The sequence below is a fragment of the Beta vulgaris genome, chromosome 3 (assembly GCF_026745355.1).
Source record: "Beta vulgaris subsp. vulgaris cultivar EL10 chromosome 3, EL10.2, whole genome shotgun sequence".
Lineage (NCBI taxonomy): Eukaryota > Viridiplantae > Streptophyta > Magnoliopsida > Caryophyllales > Amaranthaceae > Beta > Beta vulgaris.
The window spans coordinates 49,436,981-49,464,934 of record NC_079204.1 but is presented as its reverse complement, the minus strand read 5'-3'; the positions used below and the strand labels follow the sequence as shown (position 1 = coordinate 49,464,934).

The window sequence follows — 27,954 nt, the reverse complement described above, 5'->3', positions numbered from 1 at the left end:
TAGGCAATATCCAATGCCCAATGATGAATGGCCCAATAATATAACTATATAAATTATAAGTCTTAGTTTAATAACTTTTCAAATTAGTAATATAAGTATCAAGCTATTAATGATTCAATGTATTATTACAAAATTCACAATACCAAGTAAGTGTTGGCCCAGTGGTGATAGGGACTGACTTTGATAGGACGGACCCGTGTTCGAATCCCCGCAACACCCTTGGGAGAGGAACGAAACCTAACCACCCCGAACTTGACCTCGATCCGGATGTAGCTCGAAGGGTGAACCGGGTGCAAACACCAAAAAAAAGAAATCCCAATGACTCAATCACAATTCAAAATATTAGTATAGTATATCACTATATCACAATATCACATGTTATAAGTTTATAACGTATAAGTTATAACAATCTCGACCCAAGTCATTTCGATTTCTGAGAGCCGATTTCTTCCGACCCAAGTCATTCCGAAAACCGATTTATTCCGACGCAATTCATTCTGATATCGATTTCTTCCAACCCAAGTAATTTCGAAAATCGATTTATTCCGACCCAAGTTATTCCGATATCGATTTCTTCCAACCCAAGTAATTTCGAAAGTCGATTTCTTCCGACCCAAGTCATTCATAAAGCCGATTTCTTCCGACCTAAGTCATTTCGAAAGCCGATTTCTTCTGACCCAAGTCATTCCGAAAGCCGATTTCTTCCGACCTAAGTCATTCCGAAAGCCGATTTCTTCCGATCCAAGTCATTTCGAAAGCCGATTTCTTTCGACCCAAGTCATTTTGAAAGTCGATTTGGGCTGACTTCACCTTATTCCATTCCCACCCTAATTCACCCAACCTAGATACTGGTCGATCCAGTCTCAGTCGACCCACTTCTAGAGCCCATCACCCAGTTGAACCCGATCCAAGTTCACCTGACCCACCCAGTTTCGACCCATGACACTCTCATCCAGATTATTCCGACCCAAAATCATTCTGATCCAGGTTGGGTCAACCTAAACCAGTGACCTAGATTGACACCTCGAATAAATTAGCAAAAACGTTGTGAAATGAGCAAAAACTTCATATATATATATATATATATATATATATATATATATATATATATATATATATATATATATATATATATATATATATATATATATATATGATATTTAGATTTAGATTGTCTATAATTAATAATAATACAAACTATACAAAAGTTTGTTGATAAGGAGGTTATGAACTTTAATTCATTTCTTAATCTTATGTATTACTTATAGAGTTGTAGTTTACAATTTGATTCAATTTAGATAATTGTCAAATGAATGACAACTTTAAAGAAGAGAAGGAAAAAAAAAACGAAATTATAATAAGTTCCTATTTTGTCTTAGTTTATCCCAATTTTTTTAGATCTATTTCGATTTAAGACCTAAGTTTGACTCTTTTGATTTTTAGTCCTCAATTAAAACATTCTAGTCTTCTATTGTAATCGACCCGATTCGATCATGTCTTAGACAATTGAACATCTTTAATTTAATCCATATCATGTATTTGGATTGTCTTCCATTTGAAGATCCATAAATGAGTGAGATTAACTTTTTGAATGCCAAAACGCTTTATGATTTGGAATAGGCTCCAAACCAAAAATGACTCTGAAAGCTCACACATTTGATTAGTTAAAACGACATATATACACAGTTTGCAAAGCCCGTATATTTATATAACAAACCGTATCAAATTTTATTTTGAGCCCCAAGCACCATATTGATTTAGACTAACTAATTAGGATTTTAAGATATAATTAAAAGATTAACACTGTTAATTAAGTTATTTTTGTGATCATTATGGCAAGTTGGCAACTCTTTCTTTCAGATTGTGAAAAAGTACAAGTTAGGTTTTCCCAGCTTAGGTAATGCCTCATTTAATCTACGTTTTTTGATCGAGTAATGAATTTAGGAATTAGAGGTACATGCTCTGATCATTGAAAATATTTACAAGATGACCAACATTAGCTATGTTCTAACTTGTATGTTAAGTTGGAAATATTTACACGTAGTGGCAAGGCATTATGGAGCATAGGCCAAATAAAGATTTTTGAGTTTCAATGGAGCTTCCAATTCATAGATCCATTTAGAAGGCCACTGAGAAGCAGGCAAGGTTGGTAAACCATGGACCAACCAATTCTCTAACTCAATAGACAATAGAGAAGTGTTCGTTACAAGTAAAAAAAAACCCAAAAGGCCAAAACCAGTGAATGACAATAATGGGACAAATGTTTAGTCCAATGCCAAATTCAGATTATGACCCATATTAGCAAGCTATCTTATTAAATTATGGATCCTGCGATTATACGATTCTACGATCCTACGATTTGACGTGAATCACACCCGAGTGAAACCGACTGTTAAATCGTTCAGGATCAGTCATAAGACCAGTGGACCACGATCATCACCGCAGTAGTCAGCTTTGGCTGCTGAATTATATTTGCTGGTTCCTCCAATAAATTATCTTATCTACTATTATTCAGCCAATTAGTTTCTATGTATACATAACTCCTACTTAATCCATTTCCTCATCATCAAACTAAGTTAAACAATCTTCTTTACTCCCCTAATAATCAAAAAACAATATGATCTCTGCCACTGATTCCTATAACCGAACAGCAGAACTGAAGTCTTTTGATGAATCAAAAGCCGGTGTCAAGGGCTTAGTTGATGCTGGTCTATCAACAATTCCCCGTATGTTCATCCATCCTACTGATCCATCCTCGTCTCCTCCCAAACACGATGTTAGTATCCCGATCATCGACCTTACAGGAATGACAAATGACCCTGTTCTCCGGAAAGTTATCGTCGAAAGGATTCGAGAGGCGTCAGAGACATGGGGGTTCTTCCAAGTGGTAAATCATAGCATTCCAATCATGGTTTTAGAAGAGATGTTGGAGGGTGTAAAGAGATTTTATGAGCAAGATGTTGAGGTTAAGAAAGGATACTATACAAGAGATGTGGCTAAGAAGGTGGTTTATAATAGTAATTATGATTTGTATACTGGACCAGCTGCTAATTGGAGGGACACCTTCTATTGTTTTATGGCTCCTCAACCTCCAAGTCCTCAAGATTTACCCAACACTTGCAGGTTAGTCTTTATGTCTACTATCTCAATTTTTTTTTTCTGTCTGTTCTTTTCCTTGGGGGTATGAGTCTAAAGATCTTATGTGATCATAATCTCAAATTTTGAGTCACCTCATCAGTACACTAATAACTTTGAATAACAGCTCGAGATCATTACTTAAATGCTATCCTAAAAAGATGTTTAGACGATGGTACTAACAACTCACGAAATATTTTATCCAAGTAACATGGATTAAGGTTATCTACTTAAACCCAGTTGAGGAAAAAATTTCACACTTCTTGCTTGTATGAATTTTAGGAGTCAAGTCGTTTGAGAACCAAGCAAGCGGCTAGGATCTACAGGCTGAAAATTTTACCTTTTTTTTTTTTTGAGAGGAAAACACGAGGTGAACTATATTAATCAGAGGACAAGTTGTCCATAAGTACATACGGAGACACCTCTACTGGACAATGACAATCCCAGCGTTGTTCAACACCAAACGGAACAAGTTGAGCTAGGTGGTGGGCAACAGCATTCCCATCCCTAAGCACATGCGACCAAATAACAGAAACAAAATCCCTACATAAAAAGATGGCATCCTCTAACACAGCATCTAAATCAGAAAAATAAATGGCACCTCTAGATAACCTATTAACAATAGTCAAGCAATCAGTCTCAAATATCACATCATGGAAGCCATAGTTTTGAGCCAACTTGATAGCAAAACACAAAGCTTTCCCTTCCGCCACTTCAATGGGCCACCAAGCTCGGACCCTACGTGTGGCCGCAAAGAGCACCAGTCCCTCAGAATTTCGGGCCACCACGCCCAGTCCCACCCATCCCTCCTCACTAACTGACGCGTCACAATTCACCTTTATAACACCAGTAGGGGGCGCTATCCATCTGCGAGCGTGAATAGGGGCAGTAGAAGTTGTGCCGCCATAGATCCGCTGAGCATACCTGCCGTAATCCTTCGCAGAACTTAGCGCATAAGATACAACTAAGTTATTTGGCCTGCACCAGCCTTCAAAAACCTGCTTATTCCTGCGCTGCCACACATAGTAGGCAATGTAGCAAAAATCAATGAGCTGGTGGTCATCAACATCCTCCCAGGCAGCCCACAAATCCAGCCAATCCACCCCCTCCTCTCGCGGCAAAATACCGTGCAAACCCGACAAATCCCACACCTCCGAAACCCGTGGGCAGGTTAGAAGAGCATGCCTAATTGTCTCGGGGCCTTCATTGCATAATGGGAATGTATCATCGTCAACAATGTGCCGGTGTTTGAGCACAGCACGCACAGGCAACGTAGATGAAAGAATACGCCAGAAAAAATGTCTAACTTTCGGTGAGACTTGCAAACCCCACAACTTCACCCATACTTGATAAAACAAGTCCAGATTGCCAGATTTACCAACCATATAAGCAGTTTTAACAGAGTATACTCCATTCTTAGTAAAGGCCCATGCCACACGATCGTCAGGAAGTCGCTCACTCAAAGGAATGGCTAAAAGAGCTTGTGCGTCTTGTTCATTAAAATTCTCATTCACTACATTAGTATCCCAATCCATACTCCCAAAATCAATCAAATCACAAACAAAGTTAAGACCGTCCACCTTCGCAGTAGAGATGAAGCGGCTATCGCCATTTAGCACCCAAGGATCATCCCAAATATTAATGTTAACCCCTTTCCCCACCCGCCAAAGCACACCCTCCCTAACAAGAGCCTTAGACCCCCAAATACTTCGCCATGAATAGCTTCCCATAAGTCCCAGAGAGGACTCCAGAAAGGTACACTTTGGGTAATATTTAGCTTTCATCACTTGACTAAGCAAAGAAGTCTCACATTGGAGCAATCTCCAGGCTTGTCGCCCAAGAAGAGCCTCATTAAAAACAGAAAGGTCACGAAAACCCATACCTCCAAGACATTTCGGATTGCACATAGAACTCCAACTCTTCCAATGCATTGATCGCTGGGCCCCCTTCCTACCCCACCAAAATCGAGCCATAGCAGAATGGATTGAATTAACAATAGCCACCGGAAATCTGTATACTCCCATCACATAAGTTGGGATAGCTTGAATCACTGAGAAGAGTTTCTTTGCCAGCTCGGGAAAGGAGCTTCTCTTTCCAACCTTGTAATTTCTTCCATACCCTATCCATGATGCCTGAAAAAAGATGTTGCTTAGAATGACCTGCTAGTGTCGGGATTCCCAAGTATTTGGAGTGCCTATCCACCTGTCTCATAGCCAAGAAACTAATCAAGTCATCTTTCTGTATAGAACTAACACCTCTGCTGAACGAAACTTCCGATTTATCAATATTTATTTTCTGACCAGATGCTGCTTCATATTTGTTGAGAATATCAACTGTAACAGAGCATTCCTGTCGACAAGCTCGAGCAAAGAGTAAACTATCATCAGAAAAGAGAAGATGGGAAATTTCTGGGTCACTCCGACTAGCTTTCATGCCATGAATCAACTTGCCCGCAGTAGCTTTCCTAACCATGGCCGAAAAAGCATCTGCAACAAGAATGAACAAGTATGGAGATATAGGATCACCCTGCCTGAGACCTCTAGTGGGAATCACAGAGCCACAAACATCACCGTTAATCACAAAAGAATATCGGACCGAGGACACACAATCCATAATACATCGAACCCAAGTTCCTGCAAACCCCATTTTCTGCATTAATCTCCGAAGGAAGCTCCACTCCACTCTATCATATGCTTTGCTCATATCGAGTTTCATTGCAACAAAACCCTTACTCCCTCGACATCTATACTTCATTGAATGAAATAATTCTAAAGTAATAATGGCATTATCAGTAATGAGCCTACCAGGAACAAAAGCACTCTGATTTTCAGTCACAACACCCGGTAATATCATTTTAAGCCTATTAGCTAAGACTTTGGTAACAAGCTTAAAGATAACATTACACAGACTAATAGGGCGAAATTCAGAAACAAGAGTAGGAGAGTGAACTTTCGGAATGAGAGCAATGTTAGTATAATTCAGGGCATCTGGGGGTTGAGTACCGTGAATAATACCTGAAACAGCAGAAGTCACATCATCACCAACAATGTGCCAGAAACGCTGGTAAAAAACAGCATGCATCCCATCAGGGCCCGGGGCCTTGCTTGGGTGCATTTGGCGGAGAGCCTCCCACACTTCCTCCTTACTACATTGTCTGCACAACTGCACATTCATATCCTCTGTAATGACCGAATCTACAGCATCCAGCACCGCATTAATATTCTCCTCCGAAGGGGAGCTCGATGTAAAAAGCTCCTGGTAATAGGACATCACCACATTTTCAATGTCCACCTCATCCTCCCTCCACACACCCCTCTCATCAAAAAGGCCATGAATGTAGTTCCTACGCCTCCTTTGGCTCGCTTTATGGTGGAAGTACTTGGTGTTTTTGTCACCATCTTTAATCTCAGAAATGCGCGATCGCAAATACCAAAAGGCTTCCTATTTTTCAAGTAAAGCATCGAGCTTCCCTTGGCACTCTAACATAGGCCCACGGTTAGCTTCACATGTGGATAGCTGCAAGCTTTTTACCCTTTCTTCCATATCACAGATTTTTTTACCCAAGTTATCAAGCGAATCCTTACTCCAAACCGAAAGCTCACGAGCCACCCCCTCAATCCGAGACTCCACAAACGAACCCGAAGAGCTCTCCCACGCAGACTGTACCACCTGTTCACAAGCCTCATCAAGTAACCATGCCGTTTTAAAACGAAACCGCTTCTTTTTCCTTTTCTTACGCCGCCGATTATTACCAATGAGCTGGACCATGATTGGGGTATGGTCAGATTTGTATCTCACCATATGCTCGACATGAGAATGAGGGAACAGCTCGACCCAGCTAGAAGATGCCACAAACCTGTCACGCCTCTTCCTAATGCGAGTAGTAGGATTGTTGCCCCTTTCCCAAGTAAACCATTCACCAGTAAAACCCAAATCTCGTAATTGAAGGTCCTCCAACGTGTCCCGAAACTCATGCATTGCCCTCCGATCCACCACGCTACTCCCTTCCACCTCAGCCATGCTTAACACCTCATTAAAATCTCCCCCGAAAACAATTGGACCATCATAATCACCTAAAGTTCTCATCAGCTCCCACGTTTTAAATTTTTGTCCCGAATCCGGCCACCCATAAATGCCTACAAAACGCCACTTGACCCCATTATCACCAGTAATGTCCCCACAAATGTGATGATTTGAGAACGAAACTAAATCAAAAACCAAAGCAGAAGACTTCCAATAAACACACAGCCCACCCGATCTCCCAATACTATCAACTCCAAAAGAACTATCAAATCCCAAGCGAGATTTTAAATTTTCAGCCACAACACTTTGTATCATCGTTTCGGAAACAAAAACAAGGCTCAGCTTCGAAACCATGCTCCATCTCCGGAGCCTACGAACTGACCAGGGGTTGCCCAGGCCCCTGCAGTTCCAACACAAAAGATTCATAATGCCGGGCGGGGTTGGGTCTCACCAACCTCCGCCTCGACAGTATCCATAGAACTGCCACTCAAAATAGAAAAATCAAATTTCGTCTTTTTTTGTCCCATAGTTAAGTCCACAGTATCATCTACTAACATATCATCAGTTTGCTTACGTTTCAGTCCCGAGTTCATATTTATGTCAACATTCAAACAGCACTCCTCCACCAAGTTTGGGACTTTTTGTACAGCAGGTTTTTTTCGCGACAAATTTTTTGTTTTAGTAGACTTTGACTTTCTTGGGGAAGAACATCCTGATTTAAAAATTAAAGGGGGAGTAGTACTAACATTATTCAAAGTGTGTGGGGAACAAACCTCTGCAATAGGAAGTACTCCACGATTTAATATTGGATCCAAATCATGAGCTGCCAATGAAGTGGTCCCATCATCATTACTTCCCACAAGTGGGTCAGCCACCCCTTTCTTATTTAAAGCCGAAGCAGGAGAGAAATGAAGAGCCTTTGCACAACATTTCAACTTTTTTGCCTCCTCCTCCATTTTCAAACGTCCCCGACGTGGGGAGGCTCGAAGCCAAGAGCCCCATAGCCTTTCCTCATCTTTGTCGTCTTCACCAACATTGAGGCAGTCCCGCTCAATGTGCCCCAGAACCCCACAACAATAGCAAAAATTTGGGAGGCGTTCATACTTCACTTCAACAACTACAGTAGAACCATCCCGTTGTCTAACCTGTTGAAGACGACGCAGTGGTTTCGTGACATCAACAAGTATTTTCAACCGCGCCGATTTATCCCACACAACACCATCGGAATCAACTTCAAGGACCGTACCAAGACCACCGCCGATGGCCCTAATACACTTCTCGGAACGACTGTTCATAGGGAGGTTATAAAGCCGGGCCTAAAAAGGGCTTTGGTTGAGGGCAATACTCGAGGGTTGAGCATTCCCTTCAATCTCATTCAATATCACCAAGTTTTGATCAAAGGTCCATGGCCTCCCCGCCATAACCTTCATCTTATCTCTTGGATTTACAAACTGGACAACAAAAAGACCGTTTTCAATCGGTCGAAAAAGTGCGTTCGTGGAGATTGTCCATATTTGGTTCAAAGTTCTTTTCATAGCGTCAAAATTATACGATCACACTGTCAGGACCTTGCCCACCAAAGAGGCTAAGATCTGGATCTTCTGTGATTTCCGGACCGTCATCTAGGGCAACAATATTAGCATCATCCTCCGTAAGTTTTAGGTTAGCACATCTGGTGACAATTTCGTCAGCCATAATCGACTGACAAACAATCCCAAGAAGGATTGAAGGCTCGAGGAACGAGACCAAGAGGTGGAAAAACCAGAACTTTTCAACTCAAACCCTAGAATTCTAGAGAAATTTTACCTAAATGGCTCTCAAATGAGGCAATTTAATCATGATATTTAACCTATATTTTGGGTTGAAGCAAAATTTACTCTAGACTAACTTTTACTCCTAGACGCTGATGAATGTTTCAAAAACTTGTCCATAAAAAAATAAAAATTCAGGTTAACTCATTTCCAAAATTTCACTTGATCATAGCTAGAAGCCTAGAACTGTGCTTTTACCAACAACATGAAGTATGTACTCATGAGTGGTCGAAATTTATCCAAGACTTTCTTCATTGTATTTTATTTTTCAGCACTTTGCACATTTTTAAAAAGCATATATTCGGAAAAAAAAACATGGTCAAATGAGATGTATAATACTGCTTAATATCTAATAACTCAAATCCAATCGCACTTGATAAGTTGCTATGAACTCTTATGCGAAATGATAGGGAGATATTAATGGAGTACACGAAGGAAGTGATGAAGCTGGGGAGAGTACTGATGGAGCTACTATCAGAAGCACTTGGATTGAGCGCAAACCATCTTAACGACATTGATTGTAGTGAGGGGCTAGTAGTTGTAGGCCATTATTATCCAGCTTGTCCACAGCCAGAGTTAACTCTAGGCACATCAAAGCATGCAGATGACGGTTTCTTGACTTTACTATTACAAGATCAAATTGGTGGCCTCCAAATTTTGCATGAAGATAAATGGTTTGATGTTCCCCCTGTACCAGGAGCTCTGGTTGTTAATATAGGTGATCTTTTACAGGTATGTCAAACTCAAACTTCTCCTTTCATAATATCAATTTATCAACTAAGAGTCTGAGATGAGAGCCTATGTAGCACGGTACTTCTTTTAGGTCACGTACTCGTACCCGAACCCGTGCCCGATACGTATCCTCTACGGTACACATACCCATTCCTAAAATTTCAAAATATTGTTGTTTTCCATCCCCGTACCTGAATCAGTACCCGTTCCTGTATCCGTCTCTGTGCAATATAGATGGGAGCTTCTTTTAACATCAAAGTGAAACTTCTCCTTATATTGTCATACTCAAATGAAAGCTTTTTTTGATGTTGAATTTTGCCTGATAATATTTTGTAGTTCAAGTTCACATATTTTGAAAAACAAAATTTAGTTACTATACTCCATATCACGCATGTTATGACTATTGAGGGAAAGTCAACTTGGATAAGATGTATTAGTGCTGATTGCTAATTTGCTATTGTTTTGATAATATGGTTCTCTATTTGCAGTTAATATCAAACGACACATTCAAGAGCGTAGAGCACAGAGTATTAGCAAATAGAATTGGGCCTAGAGTCTCAGTGGCAAGTTTCTTCACTACTAGTTTCCAGGGCACATCTAAAATTTATGGACCTATCAAAGACTTGGTCTCGGAAGATAATCCTCCAAGGTACCGGGAAGTCACGGTGAGTGAATATGTTACCTATGCCCTAGCTAAAGGACTTGATGGTGTGTCTTCCCTGCTGAATTTCAGGCTCTAAATCTTAGACACAAGTATCAATCTATCAGGCCTTGCATTCTAAAGACAAATTAGTGCTACTCACTGGCCGGGCTCAAGCTAGGCCAATATAAACGAGTGGGTTGGGTCACACTTGAGTCGCTAATTAAACTGGCAAGCTCAGGGCAAGACTTGTTCAATGACTTTGTTGGCAAAATCAAGGAACGAAATGAGTATTATAGATAATCATATATTACAAGTAATATTAATTGTTCTGAAATCAACTTAATTTTGTAACCTGTTTGATCAGCATTTGGCGACGTTATTTATATAATTATATATGACAACCTTGCATTTTGTGTTAGTAATTCTATGAAATTTATAAGTTACAACTACCCTTGGTTTTCAGTAGTTGATTCAGATTTCATACTGAAATATATGAGAAGTTGGCTGGAAAACAAATAATTTTTGTTTCCAGAATTGCAACAATTACAGGTGCTGCAAATCTGCAATCTCAAATAACAAAACGGAGGAAAGGACCTATTCTACCCATATATCCTACTAGAGTAAATATTACCTAGTGGAAGAAAGCTCATCAATTTAAATTATTCTTCAATGCTCTATCTCTGCTTCGTAGTAGTATATCATTACTCCAAAATAGAAGGCTAACTATTCAAAGATTTATGTATTCAATAGGAAAGGCAATCTGCAAGTCCACGATTAACTGTTTGTTCGTCACGCAAATTTCGTATGCAAAAACCACAACCAACCATTAATAACAATTAAAAGGAAGAATCGAAAATCATCAAGCATGGCTACATACCTGCACGACTGCAATAGTCTATCAAGATATTATGTACAGAGCCTGATCAGTCCAATGTAATAACATATATAACGGGATTTACTTGTAAGAAGAAAAGGGCAGTTGACATGAGACGGTTATGCAGAAGATACTTCAGCTCCATCATTTAGAGCACAGCAAACAACAGCTTTATGATGACCTTGATATGTTTGTATGACTTCGCCATTTGTCATTGACCACAGCTTTGCACTCGCGTCCGAGGAAGCTAACACAATCAAACAAGGGAGAAATGAATATATCATAGCATCTACGTTCCTAACAAACACGATTTGTTTATAAAAAAATTGCTTTTAAGCCAGTGATCAAACTGGTTTTTCCCCCCCTGGAAAATAATGAAGACAATCTTGCATCTTCGAAATCTCCGCAATAGATTAGCTACAATAAAAGTTAGCCTCATTCACATGGAGACCATACACTAATTACGCAAAGAATCTACCTTGAGGTACGCACTCTCTATGGAGCATTCCCCTCAATAATCCAAATTGACCCAAACTTTTATATCTTTTGGAGGATATGGTAACTAACCTGTAATGAGGTAGGCGCCATCTACAGAAAAAACACAGTCCCATACCCAACGTTCATGCCCTGAAAAGTTTCAAGCACAACCATTGTGGATATACTATAAGAGCGGTAAGGCTAAGCACCCTAAGTTAGGGTCCCTAACACACCATGTGTATTAAGAGTAGTTAATTACCAGATAAAGTTTTCTCCAAGGTGAAATGATTGTCCACATTCCATATCTTCACTGTGTTATCAGAAGATGCAGTTGCCAAGTATCTGAAGAAACAAAAGTAAGCATAATAAAATAATATGAACGACAGTATTTGCTGTAATTTCTATTAGGAAATAAGATCTCTTGAACACATGACACAGGCTACATGGTGACGAAATGAAAAGTTTAGGTAGGTTACGTGGACTCTTAATTTTATCTAAGTAGCCGTATCGGATTCAGGACAGCCTCGCATGGATACATTTGAAAACCCATTTTGGACAGGGAATTATGGAAATTATAAAAGAATGGCCAAATCTGGCACATATACTCGTGTCTATTACACAAATACCCGAGTCCGAGTAATATAGATCCAGAACAAAGGAATATAAAAGTTCCCTCTAAAGCTCTCTGGATAGCAGTAGTGAGTAAGAAGAACTAGTTGTAAAAAGAAAGACAATGGAGCAAAGGGAAAAGTGACAGCGGATGTATCTCAGACTTGACACCAATGAAGGGAGAGGGCAGACTAAAAAGAGCCAAAGAGAAGAAAAACCTAGACCAAGTGGTGTGCATCACAGCAAAGAGGCCTTGTGATAGAGAAATACTTTTATAGCCCACTCAGGAGGCATTCTGAAAGGCGTTTCAAGGGAGCAGGATCTATGGCTCCCTTTTCCCTTTCAACAAATGGTTGTTCCAATTTTTCTGTTCTTTTTTCTATTTCAATTCCCTTTCCCCACTCTGCTTGAAAAGGTTCTCACTTGATAAGTCAGCAGAGGTCACACCACCACAGTCAAACACTAACTGCCCTTAGTCATCCACCAGTGCCACTCATCATGTTCTACAAAACACCGCTGATAAACTCAGTTTGCCATCACAAGAAACAGGGAAATAAAGGTAAGAAACATAGACTTAACACACACATTAGGAGAAAAGAGGTGGGAATTTGCTTTAACTGAAATGAAAGTGTCACTAACACAACTAAGCATTCGAAGGGAGCGGGAACTCTCTCAAAAGACAAAACAAATGCACTCACTTTCTCATTACCCTTACATGATTTTTCTCTTCCGTTTTATGGTTGCGTTCACTCTAACACTAACAATATTTCCTCAGCTTATAACTTACTGACTTTTCTGCCATTACAAATATCCTGTATAACTGACTTATCACGCCTTGACTGATTTCCCTTGTCCTTACGTTGTTCATATGTCAGCCGGGTTAGAATTCATCACAACCTCCTCAACCCTCTTTCACCAACAACCTGGCAACAACCGAATTCCCACCAAAAAGCATATAGCCCAATCCCCCATCGATGTTTACAACCAAATTCGCAACCTAGCACCACCTCCTGGAATTACATCCAATGGACCGGTGTACTGAGAACTGCCTATCACCTCAATGATCTCCACACAAAATCTAAAATCACCAAACAAACTACCACCCTAGAATTGTCTAGCATCATGATTTGCACAGAACCATGTGATTCTTTCCCCTTCCCAACTAAACATATAAGAATACCAATATTTTTATTCCAATACCCTTCTAGCCATTATATTACATTATTATACCTTTCAATAATTCAGCAGAAACACTATATATTTGGAATTCTGGATGAACTTCTAAGTCAAAGGAAGCACTAAAACTATGAATGAAAAGGAAGCTGGTCTGTATTGGATACTTATAAATCAAATTTTTTATATGTGTTGAGCAAGCATGAACCAAATGAATGACCAAGCTATGTAATGATATCCTTAAAATCATCCCAATAGTGGAAGCTTGGAACCCCTAAGCCACAAGGTGAGAAGAATAAAGAATAAGCCACTATACCTACCAGACAATTAGACAAGATAAAATAAACCTAAAGCATTTGAAGGTCGGGGATAGTAAGGCACATTCTTCCATTTTCTCCTTTTCTTTAACAAGTATAAAGCTACTTCGACTATCAAACTTCAAGCGAATTATATGCACTCATAAAATGTAACTTTAGAAGATGCTGATTAAATCTAAAAGTGTTTCTATCAGAAAACCAATTTGTTTTGACAGAACAATACAACAAAGCTTAAGCAAATGCTGCACCTATGTATGTCTTAAGAAGATTCTTAGGATAACAACATGGTATTATTCTCTTATACGGCATTCAGGCAGATAATTACAAGAAACCAGGTCTTCAAGCAAGCTAAGGCAGGGAAAGAAACTGACAAAGCCCTATGACTGAGATATAAGTGTAATCAAATGCTTGTTTCTTGTAGATGAGGCTATGTACGCCATTTGACAGCATTGCTACATCTTGAATCACACCATGTTTCAATAAGGAATTTTTTAATTAGATTCCACTAACAATGTATGAAATGTATTATTTACAAAGTACATCATATACCTTTCGCAAAAGTTTGATTTTTTTAGTCATTTCCTTTTCCTATGGTTATCGATGATTCACAAGGAAATTTAAAGACGTACTCCACACATGTGCATTAAAGACGTCATTATGGTGGATGAATCAAGAAAACAGTAGCACAACTAGAGTGAGATTTTTAAATGATATTGAGGGCAAGAGATTGATACTGAGTATCCAGAAGATCTGGTTATACGCACTTAGTGATCATATCTAAGCAAACTTTCAAAATTGGACATAAGGGAGCAAAACAAAGGAATAATGTTCATAAAATACCTAGAACTACTCGTCAATATAAGGAGAAGATAGATAAAGACATTAAATTGGCAAAAATGAGGAAGCACCCACAAACCTCATCCCCATAACAAGATCCCACTTTTTGTGCGTGTGCGTGTGTCTCGTTTCCTAGTTGGTGGGGGGATATATTATCAATTTGTGGTACTTAGCAAGTTTAATACAAGGAAGTCTGAATTCCAATAAGGTCATCTATGGCACAAATCATCACCGAAAACAGAACCAGTCATGCCGCTATCATTTCTGTCATCTCAAGCCTCCATATTTAGAACAGCTTTTTGGACATATGATACGCCGCCTCTGCTGCCCAGTTGTTCCTGTCATTTCATACCGACCATACTTAGGCTCCTTTCCAGATAAACAATTTACCCAAAGATGGAGGCTCCTTTCCAGCTGCGCTACAAGACATACAGGTAGAGATGACCAACAGTGCGGGCCAATCCAATCCATCCAGCACACCTCGTGGGCGGTGTGGGACGGACCAGCAAAAAGCCCGGTCCAGCCCACCTCGAACCGTGAAATTGGTGGGTGGGTCGTGGGCCAGATTTCTTGAGCCCAACCCACTAAAGCCCGCTACTAAAACCGCCCAGTCCGGACCACGAAACCGGTCCAACCCGGCCCATGAACCGGACCAGCCTAGTCCAAGTAAATATTGAACCAAATTGTGTATATTTTAATCAAATTGTATATATTTCAATCAAATTGCATAGATTATAATTCAATCAAATTTTAAAATAATGAAATTCTTCATTAATATTAATAATTATATATATTTTAATTCATTTTAAAGATTTTATGTAGCAATAATGAATAATTTCAATGATTAAATAGTTTTTAAAAAAGATTCCCATGCCAACCCGCCAGCCTGGTCCTACCCAATAGACCCACGAACCGCTTCTTGAACTGTGAAAACCGGTAACAGGCCGGTGTGGGCCAAGATTTTTCAGCCCGCGAACAAGCCCGCCCAACCCATGAATTTCACGGTCCGGTCCTGGGCCTTGAAATCTCAGCCAGCTCGCTACGGCCCACGGTCCGGTCTGCCCAGCCCGCACCAGTGGCCATCACTACATACAGGCCTTGGAGGTGATGTATAGTCCTGCTATTATAACAAGTGTGGGAATAAATGCTACTCTCTGTTGCATCAACAAGCACCTCATTCTTTGCCAGGAAGAGTTACACTTGTAGAAAAAGGTGGTTCCACCTTCAGTTTCCACACCCAGCACACAAGCTGTGAAATGGAAATTATCTTGCCAACTAAGTTGGATGGAATTGACAATATCTCCCAGCAGCTCCACCGCATCTGTAACCACACTCGCCAGGCTTTAAAAAGCACTCAAATTGATGCCAAAACAGGAACAAAGATGACTCATTAGATTTCCACCTGAAGCTAAAAGTATGAAGAAAGCATACCACTCCATCATTTAGCCAAAATTTGCAATACTACCATGGACCTCAACAGTTATTACCACTCATGCAAACCCAGTCTCCTCAAGCACCAAACTAATGTGCGATACCTCAATCATTGTCCCTTAAAAACAAGCTTATTCCATTGACATTCAACAAGTTATGTTTTGGTCAAAAAATATTTTCTCCTCATCAAGAGAGACAACTTCTAGGATGTTCTCCTCTTGATGAGAATTAGCAGCAACATAATCCATTTTCTCTTTATCAATAGAGACAACTTCTTGGATTTTTTCCTCTTGATGACAATTAGAGGCATCATTCATATTCTTCTCATCAAGAGGAAAGCTTCCTGGATTTTGGAGTTGTTACTCAATTTCTGAAGAAGATTTCACCTACTATAAGCCTTCAAAGCAATTTTTAAGAACTCAATAATCAATTTAGGGATAACGAAAGCTTCTCATTTTTACACCTTGATTGTTCAATTGCATGTCGAATTGAAAATCGAATGTGGCCGTCTACATGATTAATACTAATAATAAGATGAACATACTACTTATCAATGACACCAGCTAGAGCATCATAAAGTTAGTTATTTGAGCTTAATACTCAACAACAACAATATTCTGATTAGTAGGCTTTGGAACACGGGTACTCAAGGACCTTAAAATATGGGTTCCCATGGACTTCATTTCACGAAAGTTGCACTCGCTAATATCAATCTACATAATTTCGAACGAGACTTTTCACTGTTTTATAAAATTGGGTTTCCTTAAACACAAAAGTAGAATTTTTTGCTCTCACTTACATCATGAAAAGTCAAATTTATTGCACGAAGGTCACAACGTGTTAACTAACCAACTCTTCCTGCAATTATTCAGAATAGGCATAAGTGTATCATTGTCTTATCTTTTAAGGCCTCAATACTTAACATTTACACGAATGAGCGCCTGCAATTTTCACAACAATTGTGTGAGATCTAGAATGAAAAAAAAAATTGCAATTGTGTGTGAGAAACCAGTAAAACAATAGTCCTTGTAGACTTTTTTACTCCTTCATGAATGTCCTCCAAAGTAGGTGAAGCCCACTCAACTCCTTCAAACACCTTCAAATCTTGAACATACTTAGATGTTTTTCAATCTACATCTTTTGTTCGTGGGAACAAGTATGAAGGCCTCAATAAGAAAGTAAAAAAGAAGCTTTTGGAGAGTTTACCTACTTTCACCATCCTCCACGAACATATGCACTATAGTATCTGTCTAGTAATATGATAAACTTTTTTCTCCTCCTTTTTTTTCCTTTTCTTGTCCCCTTCTTTTCCATATTCTCCTCCTTTTCTTTTACCCTTCTTCTTCTCTATTCACTTCCTCATTTTAAAAAGAAGATACTGTTGAAATTTCAAAAACACTTTCATGGCCTCTCGAGTTTCCTCGATTGATAATGGCTTCGAAAGCACTTTCGCGACTTCATTAACACAAAACTTAATGTCGACATCTCCTAAGACAAACTTGTTCTCTGTTTTATTGAATCTTTTAAAGAAACAGTAAACTAGGACTAACAAGCCATCAGAGGAGATTCTATATCTTTTACAATAAACTCGCAAAATTGTTAGATGACAGAGAAGAATTTTGATTCTTTTATTGCTTTAAGATGTTTATGTTAGGTCTCTTCAAAATTGATGCAAACATATTGAAGGACGCATAAGTGCGTAACATACGAAGAGACCTAGCATAAACATCTTACTTGAAGAAATGAAAAAATAAAAACTCTTCACTTTCCTCAAACAAGTTCGTGAGCTTATTGAAGAAGATAAGGAAATCTCCTTTGAAGGCTCGTCAGTCCTAGTTTACTGTTTCTGTAAAAGATTTAGTAAAACAGAAAACAAATTTATCGTCGAAGATGTCGACATTAAGTTTTATGCCAATAAAGTAGTGAAAGTGCTCGAAATTACAGATGAGGGAACCCATATTAAGGAAGTAAAACCATTATCAATTTAAAACTTGAAAGGCCGAGAAAATGTTTTTAAAACTTCAACAATATCTTCATCTAAAGATCAAGAAGAAAATGGAGAAAAAATAAGGGGACAAAAAAGGAAGGAAAACGAAAAGAATGGGAAGGATAAAAACATTGCTCATATCACTAAAAGTATGTTCATAAATTCTAGTGCATATGCCCCTGAAGGATGATGAAAGTAGGGAAACTTTCTGAAAAACTTTTGTTTTTGCTTTCTTATCGAGATTTTCTTACTTGTTCCACTGAAAAACTTATAAGTGCAAGATTTGAAGGTGTTTGAAGCAGTTTATTAGGTTTTACTTACTTTGAAAGACATTCACGAAGGAGCAAAGAAAGTCTTCAAGGACTCCTGTTTTATGGTTTCTCACCGGTTCTCTCGAGGAATATAATGTCTTGTTCTTTTTTCAATCTACATCTGACACAACTGCTTTTTTTTTCAATCTACATCTCACATAATTGCAGTGAAAATTGCAGACGCTCATTTATGAAAGAGATAAAAATTGAGGCCTTAGAAAAGAAAAGGCAAATACGCAATTTTGCCAGGAAGAGGTGGTTATTTAACAAGTTGTAGCCTGTCTGCGATAATTTGGTCTTTCGTAATGTAACTTGGCGAAATTTATTACTTTGTTGTTTAATACAAACCAATTTTATAAAAAAGTGAAAAGTCTCAACCGAAATTCTATAGATTGAGATTGGCGAGTGCAACTTATGTGAAGTGAAGTCCATGGGGACCCATGTTTCAAGATCCTTAGGGACCCGTGTTCCAAAGTCCATAGAATTTAATGTTGTTCCCATGAGTATTCTACTGAAATAGCTAACTTATGTAAAGGTAAATGTTCTAACTAGTGCGATTGATAAACTATTAATTGATAAGTAGTATGTTCATCTTATTATTAGTATTAATCATGCAAATGCCCACCTTCAATTTTCAGTTTAACATGCATATCAACATGCAAGGTGCGATAATGAGGAGTTTGGACATTATATGAGTTCCTTTAGCCCTGAACACAACATTGATTTGTTAAATATTGATTGAAGGGTCATAATTGGTGAAATCTTCTTGAGAAATAGAGTGACAACTCCAACTCTAATATCCATGAAGGTGGAAAGTATAGACGATGCCGCTTCTAATTCTCATCAAGAGGAAAACATCGAGGAAGTTATCTCTTGATAAGGAGAAAATCATTATTGATGATGATGCTAATTGTGGAGACTATCCAGGAAGTTGTCACTCTTATAAGGAGAAAATGGATGATGTTGTTTCTGCTAATTCTCATCAAGAGGAGAACATCCCGGAAGTTGTCTCTCTTGATGAGGAGAAATCGGATGATGATGATGCTTCTGCTAATTCTAATCAAGAGGAGTTCATTGAAGATGCTGCTGCTAACGCTCATCAAGAGGAGGAAGAGCAGCAAAAAAGGAGGAAGAGGAGGGAAAAAAGAGGAAAAGGAGGAGAAAAAGGAGCGGAAACGAAAACCCCAAGTTTCAATGAAATGAGCCTGAAAATCAAACACAGAAAAAGAAAAGATTACCTTTCTCAAGCAACAAAACGACGATCTAAAGAGGAATGCAGCAGGTAAAAAGAAGAGATGTTGATAGACACTGGTGAGGTGTCGATGATGTTGGTGAGGTGGTGTTGGTCTCATGATGATTTCGTTTGGGTTCTTTATGGGGAATATTATGTGTTTGCTAAATTGGGTTCTGATGTTGATTGACTTGCGATTACTCCTGCTTAATTGGGTTCTGACATTGGTTAGAAGTTAAAAGTTAGTTCAAACTTATATTTGGGGTTCATTTGGGTTTTCAACTAACAATACTAATTTAGTTAAAAGTTATATTATATATACTAAAACTAATTTTCATCTCCTTCTACGTTACTGAATTTTAATTCAATAAGTAAAGACATAAAATCAGTACTACTGCTAATGTCAAATTCAATACCTTATCTTAGCTTTGCTGTTTCTGTAACATGGAGGTTCAGATTAGTTAGAATGTTTTTTGACTTAGGATGTTTTCTTTTACCATGGAGGTTCAATACCTTATCTTTTACCATGCAGCAGGATGTTGGTGAGGCTTCATTTTTTGCTCTTGTGTTTCGCTTCATTTATGATGTTTTAGTTATAATTAGTGGGATGGCATGCAGGGCAATAAGGAAATAAATCGCCCTAATTGTAGACCTGGCAAACGGGCCAAGCGGTCGGGTCTTTTTCAGTTAGGGTCTAGTCAGTTTTAGGTCAACTGGGGTTTAGGGTAAAGGTGCTTATCGAGCGAGTCAGGTCGAGTTTCACGTATTTCAATCTCATATCATTGACATTTCATGTCGAGCTCGATTCAAGTCGGTCTCCATGTTGAGTCGAGCTTGACCAAGTTTAACTGAGGTGTAAACATCTCACTAACCTCAAGCCAACCCCAAAACTCTAGGCATTTCATTGGCTCCATTGTTCACCAGAAGCATTGACGCAGTCAGAATGTCACCAAATATATTCATACTACTGCCCTTTTGCTAATGTAGCCAATTCACCTCAAAGTAAAACCTCTTAAAAGTTCAAACTATAAAGTTTTCTATATGACTTAAGATGTAATGCCCCCTGTCCTCCTAGGCAAGAAGGTAGTTGATATCTATGATGCTCGGATTCGGATACGGTCATTCAGAATTTCGGACACAGATCCGAGAGTATTACATGGGACGTTCAAATTCTAGGACACATGGACCCGTTCCCAATTCTGGATATGGACTCAGGTGCACAGCATCCAAATTCTTTCCACTTTGAAGTTTGAGCTTCATTACTGTGCACCTGTTATTTCGACTTTGCTTGTGACTTTCCCAAACTACCCTGAACCATTCCCTACTTACCTAACAGATCCTTATTCGAATCTATTCTGAGGAGCTCCCTGGTGAGACATCCTGCTAGGGAAGATCCTGCCAAGCTATAGCATCAAAAATAAAATTTAAACCAAGTTGGCTGCACATGGGTGCTGGATGAATCCTTACGCCTTTGGCCTCTACCCCTTAACTACGATCATCTTGTATAAAATTGGGACGACAAGCCAAGGAAATGTTTTGATTCATGCGTACTGTTAACTGTCATCCAGAAGTCTAAAGGTGATACTCTTTGTTGGAAAAAGGAGCATCTTACAAGTCCATACATGAAATACAATAATGCTAACATTAACATTTATTGAGTAAATATATTGCTGTAAAGTAAGCCAGAATGCAAGTTGGAACATCTCAAAAACATGATGTATGTCGGAAAGTACAGAATCTGCTCAAAGAACACAAACCTATGAGGTTCACAATACTCGGGTGAAAGAAGGCACTTAAGGATGTATCCTTTGTGTGCTTGAAGCCTATGAAGTGGCTCAAAATTTGTCATTGTCTGCAGCAGAAGTATTTCCAAAGTTATAAGCTAGTTAACATTTATATTCAGTGATTTATAAAGAACTTTATCGTCTACCTGTGTGCCGCTCAACAAACGCCAAACAAAGCAGGTTCCATGATTATTTGCAGCAACTACCAAGGTTCCATCAAACATTACTGTCAAAGATCTTACAGCTGTATCAACCTCTGGTACCTGAATTCAAATTTTCAATTAAGTTGCGGTATTCAATATCCTTTATCACAGTCTGCTACTAAATAGACTAATACTTCCTCCATTTTTTTAGTTTTACCATTTTGACTTTTGACACTATTCTCATGTTTCACTTTGACCATCTTGTGTTATTTATACGCAAGGAAAAACAGTCATGTGCGATCTTGTTAGATTCATCTGGATGCTTTGTTTTTTGTTTGTCAAACCTGTCTTTAATAAGTCAGGTCAATTTGTTTTTGAGTTTCGCCTGGCTTTATTAAGGAGCTAACTCTTACCTTAATTAGGTAGGCAGTTTTCACTATGTTATACTTCAATATATTAATGCTTAAAGTTTTGCTTTGGCAAACGTGCAAAGTAGAAACGGTAGAGCTTAAAAAAAACGGAGGAAGTATTAAATAAGCAGTTACTGCAGCCATACTACAAATTACAATATACAAGCGATGGTGCCAAATACACTCTAAGACTTAAGCATTCAATTTAACGTCACAATTAACAAAATATTATGACCAATTTAGAGCAATACCCAAGCTAATACAAGTGTACTGAGGCATAAAAGGTAAAGATAACATACAGAGAGAAAGATATGCTTCAGAATTTTAAAAAATGGATTCACTCATGACATGTAATTTAGAATCTTTAGAAAAGACAATAAAGATGCAGTATATTTAACTAAAACACATAGATCCTGATCTTGGACTGTAATCTGCAAAAGGAGACTCTCACAAAGCAAAACGTTCTCTCAATAATCAAGCATAAGCACTCATGACTCATGAGTAGATTATCATATTTTCACTCTAGAGAAAGTAACTAATAGAGAAGGCATGACATTAATACCTACCAATTCACAGCTGCATGAATTTGCTGTCAGATCCCAAACCCGAATATTTCCATTCTGGTCTCCTGATATTAGTTCAGTCTGCAAAAACCCCAAAATTCTGTTAGAAAATACTGAATCTGGAACCAAACAGCAAACAATTAAGCAGATAAGTCATTTGCCAAAAATTATGTTACTTCGATTCGTTCAATTATCTTAAACACTCATGTTAGATTCTCAACACTCCATGAGTATGAAATCCTTCCCCGAAAATTTAATTTCCACCCTGTCACCTTGAACATCTATATGCACATATTTATAGAGAGCATGAAAAATATAGAGGGAAACTCAAATGTTATGTTCCCAAAAACATATTTGAGACAAGAGTTTTAAACAATAATAGAAAACTCGTAAATCTGAAAAGTAAGTATGTGCATTCGTAATGTGTAAAGCATAAAAAAGATTTTTAGGATCAGGCATATATTTCACGAATGTCGTGTCTTGAGCCCGTGACCACTTCTAGGAGAGGGTCCTACAACAACAATAAGAATACTAAAGTCTTAATCCCAATAAGATAAGTTCGGCTATGTAATTCAAGAATTTCAGAGTTCCTCTCTGAAAAGTAAGTATGTGCATTTGTAATGTGTAAAGCATTAAAAAAAAAATTAGGATCGGGCATATATTTCATGAATGTCGTGTCTTGAGCCCGTGTTCACTTCTAGGAGAGGGTCCTACGACAACAACAAGAATTCCAAAGTCTTAATCCCAATAAGATAAGTTCGGCTATGTAATTCAAGAATTTCACAGAGTTCCTCTGCCTCCATTCTCATCTGTCAAGTGCTAAATTCTCACAAACCTAATTTATTCACATCATTCTTAAAGCCTTCTATCAATCATTTTTGGCGTTCCCCAAATTCTTCTAAACTCTCTATAATCCCAATTATCCACTGGTGCATCATCTAGACAACTTCTCACATGGTCAAACCAGCATAGCCGATCCTATCTCATCTTATTCTAAATTCGCAACTTCAACTTCTTTTAAATATCTTATTTACTTAAGGTATTCTTATGCATCTATCTCAACACACGCATCTTTGTTACCCTATCTTTCGAGTATGATCCTTTCTAAATGCCTAACATACGAACCTATTTCTAGGAGAGACCCTGTGTCCAAAATCTTAAGCCTTGGTATATTTGTCACTTGGAACTATTACAACGCGACACTAGTATCATTAACCATGTTGATGTAAGATCGGCCAAAAATGATCGAGAACATATACAAAGATTTTTCCCAGCAAAAAGCAAGAGTTGTCATGAAGAATGAACCCAAGTGCGGGCAAATGCTACTTGAAATATACAGGATCCAATTGAGCAGAAAAAGCTGCATCTTTTATGGCCAAGCGAAATAGATACATCATCACTTAACAAAAGAGCTAATTTTAATGTAGAGCAAATAAGAATATTCAATATCTTAGCTCATCTTCCATGATTGACAAGATGTAACCAGTGGCCAAAAGCAATCCACTAGATAAAGGTAATTGTTGAAGTATGCCTTGAATTATCTGGCGCTAGGATTAACTAATCTGTACTCTCTCTCCTAAAAGAAAACGTTTCTCTTTTTTATGTGGATGTAGCTAACACATTGTTAGTGAACCACATTGATTTCTTGTGTTGATTGTTCTTTGATTCTTTGTTGCTTTATTGCGTTCGTTATAACAAAAATACTAGTCATACTCCACCACCACCCAATTTCGAAACAATTAAACAACACTAAGGATGAATTGAGCATAACAAACTAGAACACGATACCCTGACACGAACCTGATTTGGGTGCAGGACAACAGTATTAACTGCAGCACGGCTTTCATATTCCCTTTGACAGCCCGGTGCTCTGAAACCAAAAGTCAACGTCTTCACTTTATCATCTAAGGTCTATAATAATAACACACAAACAAGTATTCAAGTTATTACCTAAGGTCCCATATCTTCACTGTACCATCTTCAGAACCCGAGTACATCCAATTTCCATCAGACGGAAACCCAACTGCCATAACATTATTCGTATGAGAATCATAACTCATCACCTGCCAATTTTTTGACAAAATAACATACTAGACCATCAATTAGAATCCAACTAACATAACACCCTCCTTCCTCTCCAACACAATAAAACTACATTAACCTTCAAATCAAGGTACATTACCGGTTGAGGGCTACTCGAATTGATATCGAACAACCGAATGTGTGGATTCCCAGCTGTAGCTAAATACCGCTTATCGGGGGTTATTTCAAGCCTATTAACTTGCTGTTCAACCCAAAAAAAATAAATAAATCACGTCTTTACAACCAAATTCATCTCTCAATATGTTCAATCAACACAAATTCACCTTAATACAAACTTAAGCAACAAATTATTTTTAGAAAAGTCTCAACCAAAACAAAAACTTAGAAAGAATAACAGCTAATATTGAACATATATAAACTACTACATGCTGAAATCGAAGAAGAAGGATCTTACAGAATCTGGGTATTGAATATTACGATAGCATTTGCCAGTTTGAGCCTCCCAAAATCGAATAGTGTGGTCATAACTAGCAGTTGCTAGAATCACAGAGGGTTGACTCATCTTTGATCACCCTTTTTTCTGGGTCTTTTTTTTTCAAATTGTTGAAATTTCAAGATGCTCAATTGTTTTTATCAACACAGACATCTCGGTTTCTTAATCTGAAGAAAAAAAAATTGAAGATCGATCATAGAACTATAGGAGAGTGGAGATGAAGACAGAGAGGCGTGGGCCTGAAAAGGGTTTTGATGAGGTTTAAAGAATTGGGTTGAAACTTGAAAGTGAGCATCTGAAACTTCCACTCAACATAAATTGGAAATTGAAATTAAAACTTCGATTGTTGTTTCATACGAAGATATTATCAATTTCATTTGTTGGAGAAAAGTTACATACCAAAAACAATTATAGAGTAATCTTAATTGTCAATTTGATTAGCGGTACTAAATGGTAGTAATTATAATGGATTTTAGTGCAGATTTGTGAAATTATTTTCATGTCAACCTGCAGGATAATGCTACTTTATCCCTCAAACACCTATTTTCTTACTATAATTTCAATATTATCCAGTACCACTTAGCAAGGTGGTATCGGGTGGTGATGGAAATTTTTGAAGGAAAACACATGCCTTGACATCAAGTTTCATTACCATGGATGTTAACATTGAAATATCTTCACAAACTTACACTAAAAACCATTACCATTACCACAATTTAGTACCATTAACCAAACATGCCGTAATAAGGTTGACAATCCTCATGAGAGACATAAAGAGAAAGTCTAATAAGGTTATGTTCTTTTGGACTTATTTTCAGTTCTGTTTCTCTCTACAATTCAGTTTCTCTCATTTCAGTTCAGTTCAGTTCAGTTTCTCTCAATGCAAAAGATCAGGGCCTAAATGTGTTAGTTGTAGGGACATTTTTCATGAGGGGTGCTAACCCTTAGGATTATTCAAACTTTGTTATGAGAGACTACTAACTTTTTAACTCAAGAAGACCCTTCTTAATTAGGATTGTTCAGAGAGCGGTATGAAGCGCACCAAATCGCAACCTAAAATGTTTTTCGCGGTTTGGGTTGGTTTGTTGTTTCAAAATTGTGGGTTGATTTAATGTTTCGCAAACCGCGTTTTGTGGTATGGGTTGGTTTTAAATTTTTTTAAACCGAAATCGCACTTAAACCGCAAATTTATATGATTTTTTTCAAAAGAAATAAAGTTTATCTATTATGATTTTGGAAAAATTGACAATAGAGGTCTGAACTTTGGACGATAATTTTTAAAAGGTCTGAACTATTGATTAACCTGTGTAGGTCCCAACTTTAAGGGGTCTTAACTTTTAGCGAGCCTCGTTGACTTAAAAGTGACGATTTTTTTAAAAATCTCACCTAGTTCCTACTTCCCTCCCTCAATTAACCCTTCTTGTGTGACCCAAGTTTTACAAGTTATGACCTATTAAGCCAGTTTTAAGTCACTAAGGCCCGCTAAAAGTTAATACCCCTTAAAGTTGGGACCTACACAGGTTAATCAATAATTCAGACCTTTTAAAAATTGTCACCCAAAGTTGAGACCTCTATCGTCAATTTTTCCTATTATTTTTTGTCAAATAGCACTTGTTAAACTAACAGGTATACAAATATAAAGATAACACGACTATATATACAAGTTAATACAAGTATTAGTTTATGTCTTTGCACTCATCACTCATCTGCTCCTCTTTGCAATCCCATTGCCTCCCTCACTTATCTGATGCTGCTCCTCTTACCTCCACTCATCTGCTCAGTATTTATTTTGTAGTTTTAGATAATTATGTATGGGTTTATCAACAACTTTATACAAATTTTTGTATAATTCCTAGATTATAAAACTCATATCGTGGAGGAAAATTAATTAGATACGGTTAAATGGCAAACCGCACCGCACCGCACAAAACCTTTTCGCGTGGTTCGGTTTGGGTTGATTTGGGCAAAAGTGTGGTGCAGTTTGGATTGAAAAAAATGTCAAACCGTATATTTGCGATTTGGTTTATGTTACATAACAAACCACACCAACCCGGCCCACGGACAATTCTATTTCTTAATATAAGTGAATTAATAAGAAACTACACCAATATTTTTCATTTATTAATAATTTTACCTTAGAATAATTATACCAAATATACTTGTTATAGTAGTAAATGTATCTTAATTCTTATTAATAGGTCATACATTCGATTCAAGACATCATTATATTATTTCCAAAAAAGATGATGATCCGTCTATTGTTGGTTAATTGTACACGCGGTAAAATTCTAGTGCAAGAAGGAGGATTCCATTAATATATTTGAATAGATATTTAATGAAAGATAAAAAGAATCTTCTAATTTCGGAAAATAAATAAACTCGCCAATTTATGCAGTTGCGCCACGTGCAACATGTTGTGTCCAGCACACCAACGGTGCGCATGCTCAACCATCGAATATCCATCAAAATCAAGCATACAACAAAGGGCGTTGATGCACTGTCATGCAGGCGACGCGTCATGGTTATTCCTATAAAAACACTTCAAAACAAGCTTCAATCTCCATTAAATTCATTTTTCTTCTATGAGACTGCTTCATTTGAGTTGAATGAAGAATATAAAAGTGTGGAGGAATTTTTGTTAAATTCTCAACACCTAACAAGGTTATTCCTTTTGCATAATCCCTTAAAGAAATGGGAATATATATTTTTTAACCTAAATGATTCTAGTAACGCATATGCTAAGTATAGAAAAGCCATCAAATAATCGTTGTGTGTTGTGATTTTCGTAATTTGTAAAGACATCAATACGTGTGATGAAAACTCGCTCTTTTGAGAATTTGCTATTTCTTTACATTTGATCTTGTAGCTTGCGTGATAAAATCAAACAAGTTAAATTGACAATAATGCCTTTGTGATTTGCTTAATGG

General features: G+C 37.9%; 2 protein-coding genes across 2 annotated transcripts; one reads left to right on the top strand and one right to left on the bottom strand.

The window, feature by feature from the left end:
- The first annotated feature begins 2,452 nt into the window (after positions 1-2,452).
- On the top strand, positions 2,453-10,766 carry LOC104889268 (1-aminocyclopropane-1-carboxylate oxidase homolog 1). The gene is made up of 3 exons (XM_010674455.4): positions 2,453-3,123; positions 9,380-9,701; positions 10,190-10,766. The coding sequence occupies exons 1-3, from the start codon at positions 2,618-2,620 to the stop codon at positions 10,439-10,441; spliced, it is 1,080 nt and encodes a 359-aa protein (XP_010672757.1). The 5' UTR covers positions 2,453-2,617; the 3' UTR covers positions 10,442-10,766.
- A 302-nt stretch (positions 10,767-11,068) lies between these two features.
- On the bottom strand, positions 11,069-25,397 carry LOC104889267 (target of rapamycin complex subunit LST8-1). Its single transcript, XM_010674454.4, has 10 exons — positions 24,989-25,397; positions 24,674-24,775; positions 24,442-24,554; positions 24,292-24,361; positions 22,495-22,572; positions 21,522-21,638; positions 21,349-21,443; positions 11,955-12,037; positions 11,786-11,845; positions 11,069-11,465 (listed from the first exon to the last, which is right to left on the bottom strand). The coding sequence occupies exons 1-10, from the start codon at positions 25,094-25,096 to the stop codon at positions 11,338-11,340; spliced, it is 954 nt and encodes a 317-aa protein (XP_010672756.1). The 5' UTR covers positions 25,097-25,397; the 3' UTR covers positions 11,069-11,337.
- Between the last annotated feature and the right edge of the window lie 2,557 nt (positions 25,398-27,954).

What these genes read in the sequence shown, in the direction of transcription:
- LOC104889268 (XM_010674455.4), top strand. Translation starts at nt 2,618, where the DNA reads ATGATCTCTGCCACTGATTCCTATAACCGAACAGCAGAACTGAAGTCT. An exon ending in GATTTACCCAACACTTGCAG is followed by an intron (nt 3,124 to 9,379) that starts GTTAGTCTTTAT and finishes GCGAAATGATAG; the next exon opens with GGAGATATTAATGGAGTACA. An exon ending in ATATAGGTGATCTTTTACAG is followed by an intron (nt 9,702 to 10,189) that starts GTATGTCAAACT and finishes CTCTATTTGCAG; the next exon opens with TTAATATCAAACGACACATT.
- LOC104889267 (XM_010674454.4), bottom strand. Translation starts at nt 25,096, where the DNA reads ATGAGTCAACCCTCTGTGATTCTAGCAACTGCTAGTTATGACCACACT. An exon ending in ATTCGAGTAGCCCTCAACCG is followed by an intron (nt 24,555 to 24,673) that starts GTAATGTACCTT and finishes AAAAATTGGCAG; the next exon opens with GTGATGAGTTATGATTCTCA. An exon ending in GAGTATTGTGAACCTCATAG is followed by an intron (nt 12,038 to 21,348) that starts GTTTGTGTTCTT and finishes TTGTTTCTTCAG; the next exon opens with ATACTTGGCAACTGCATCTT.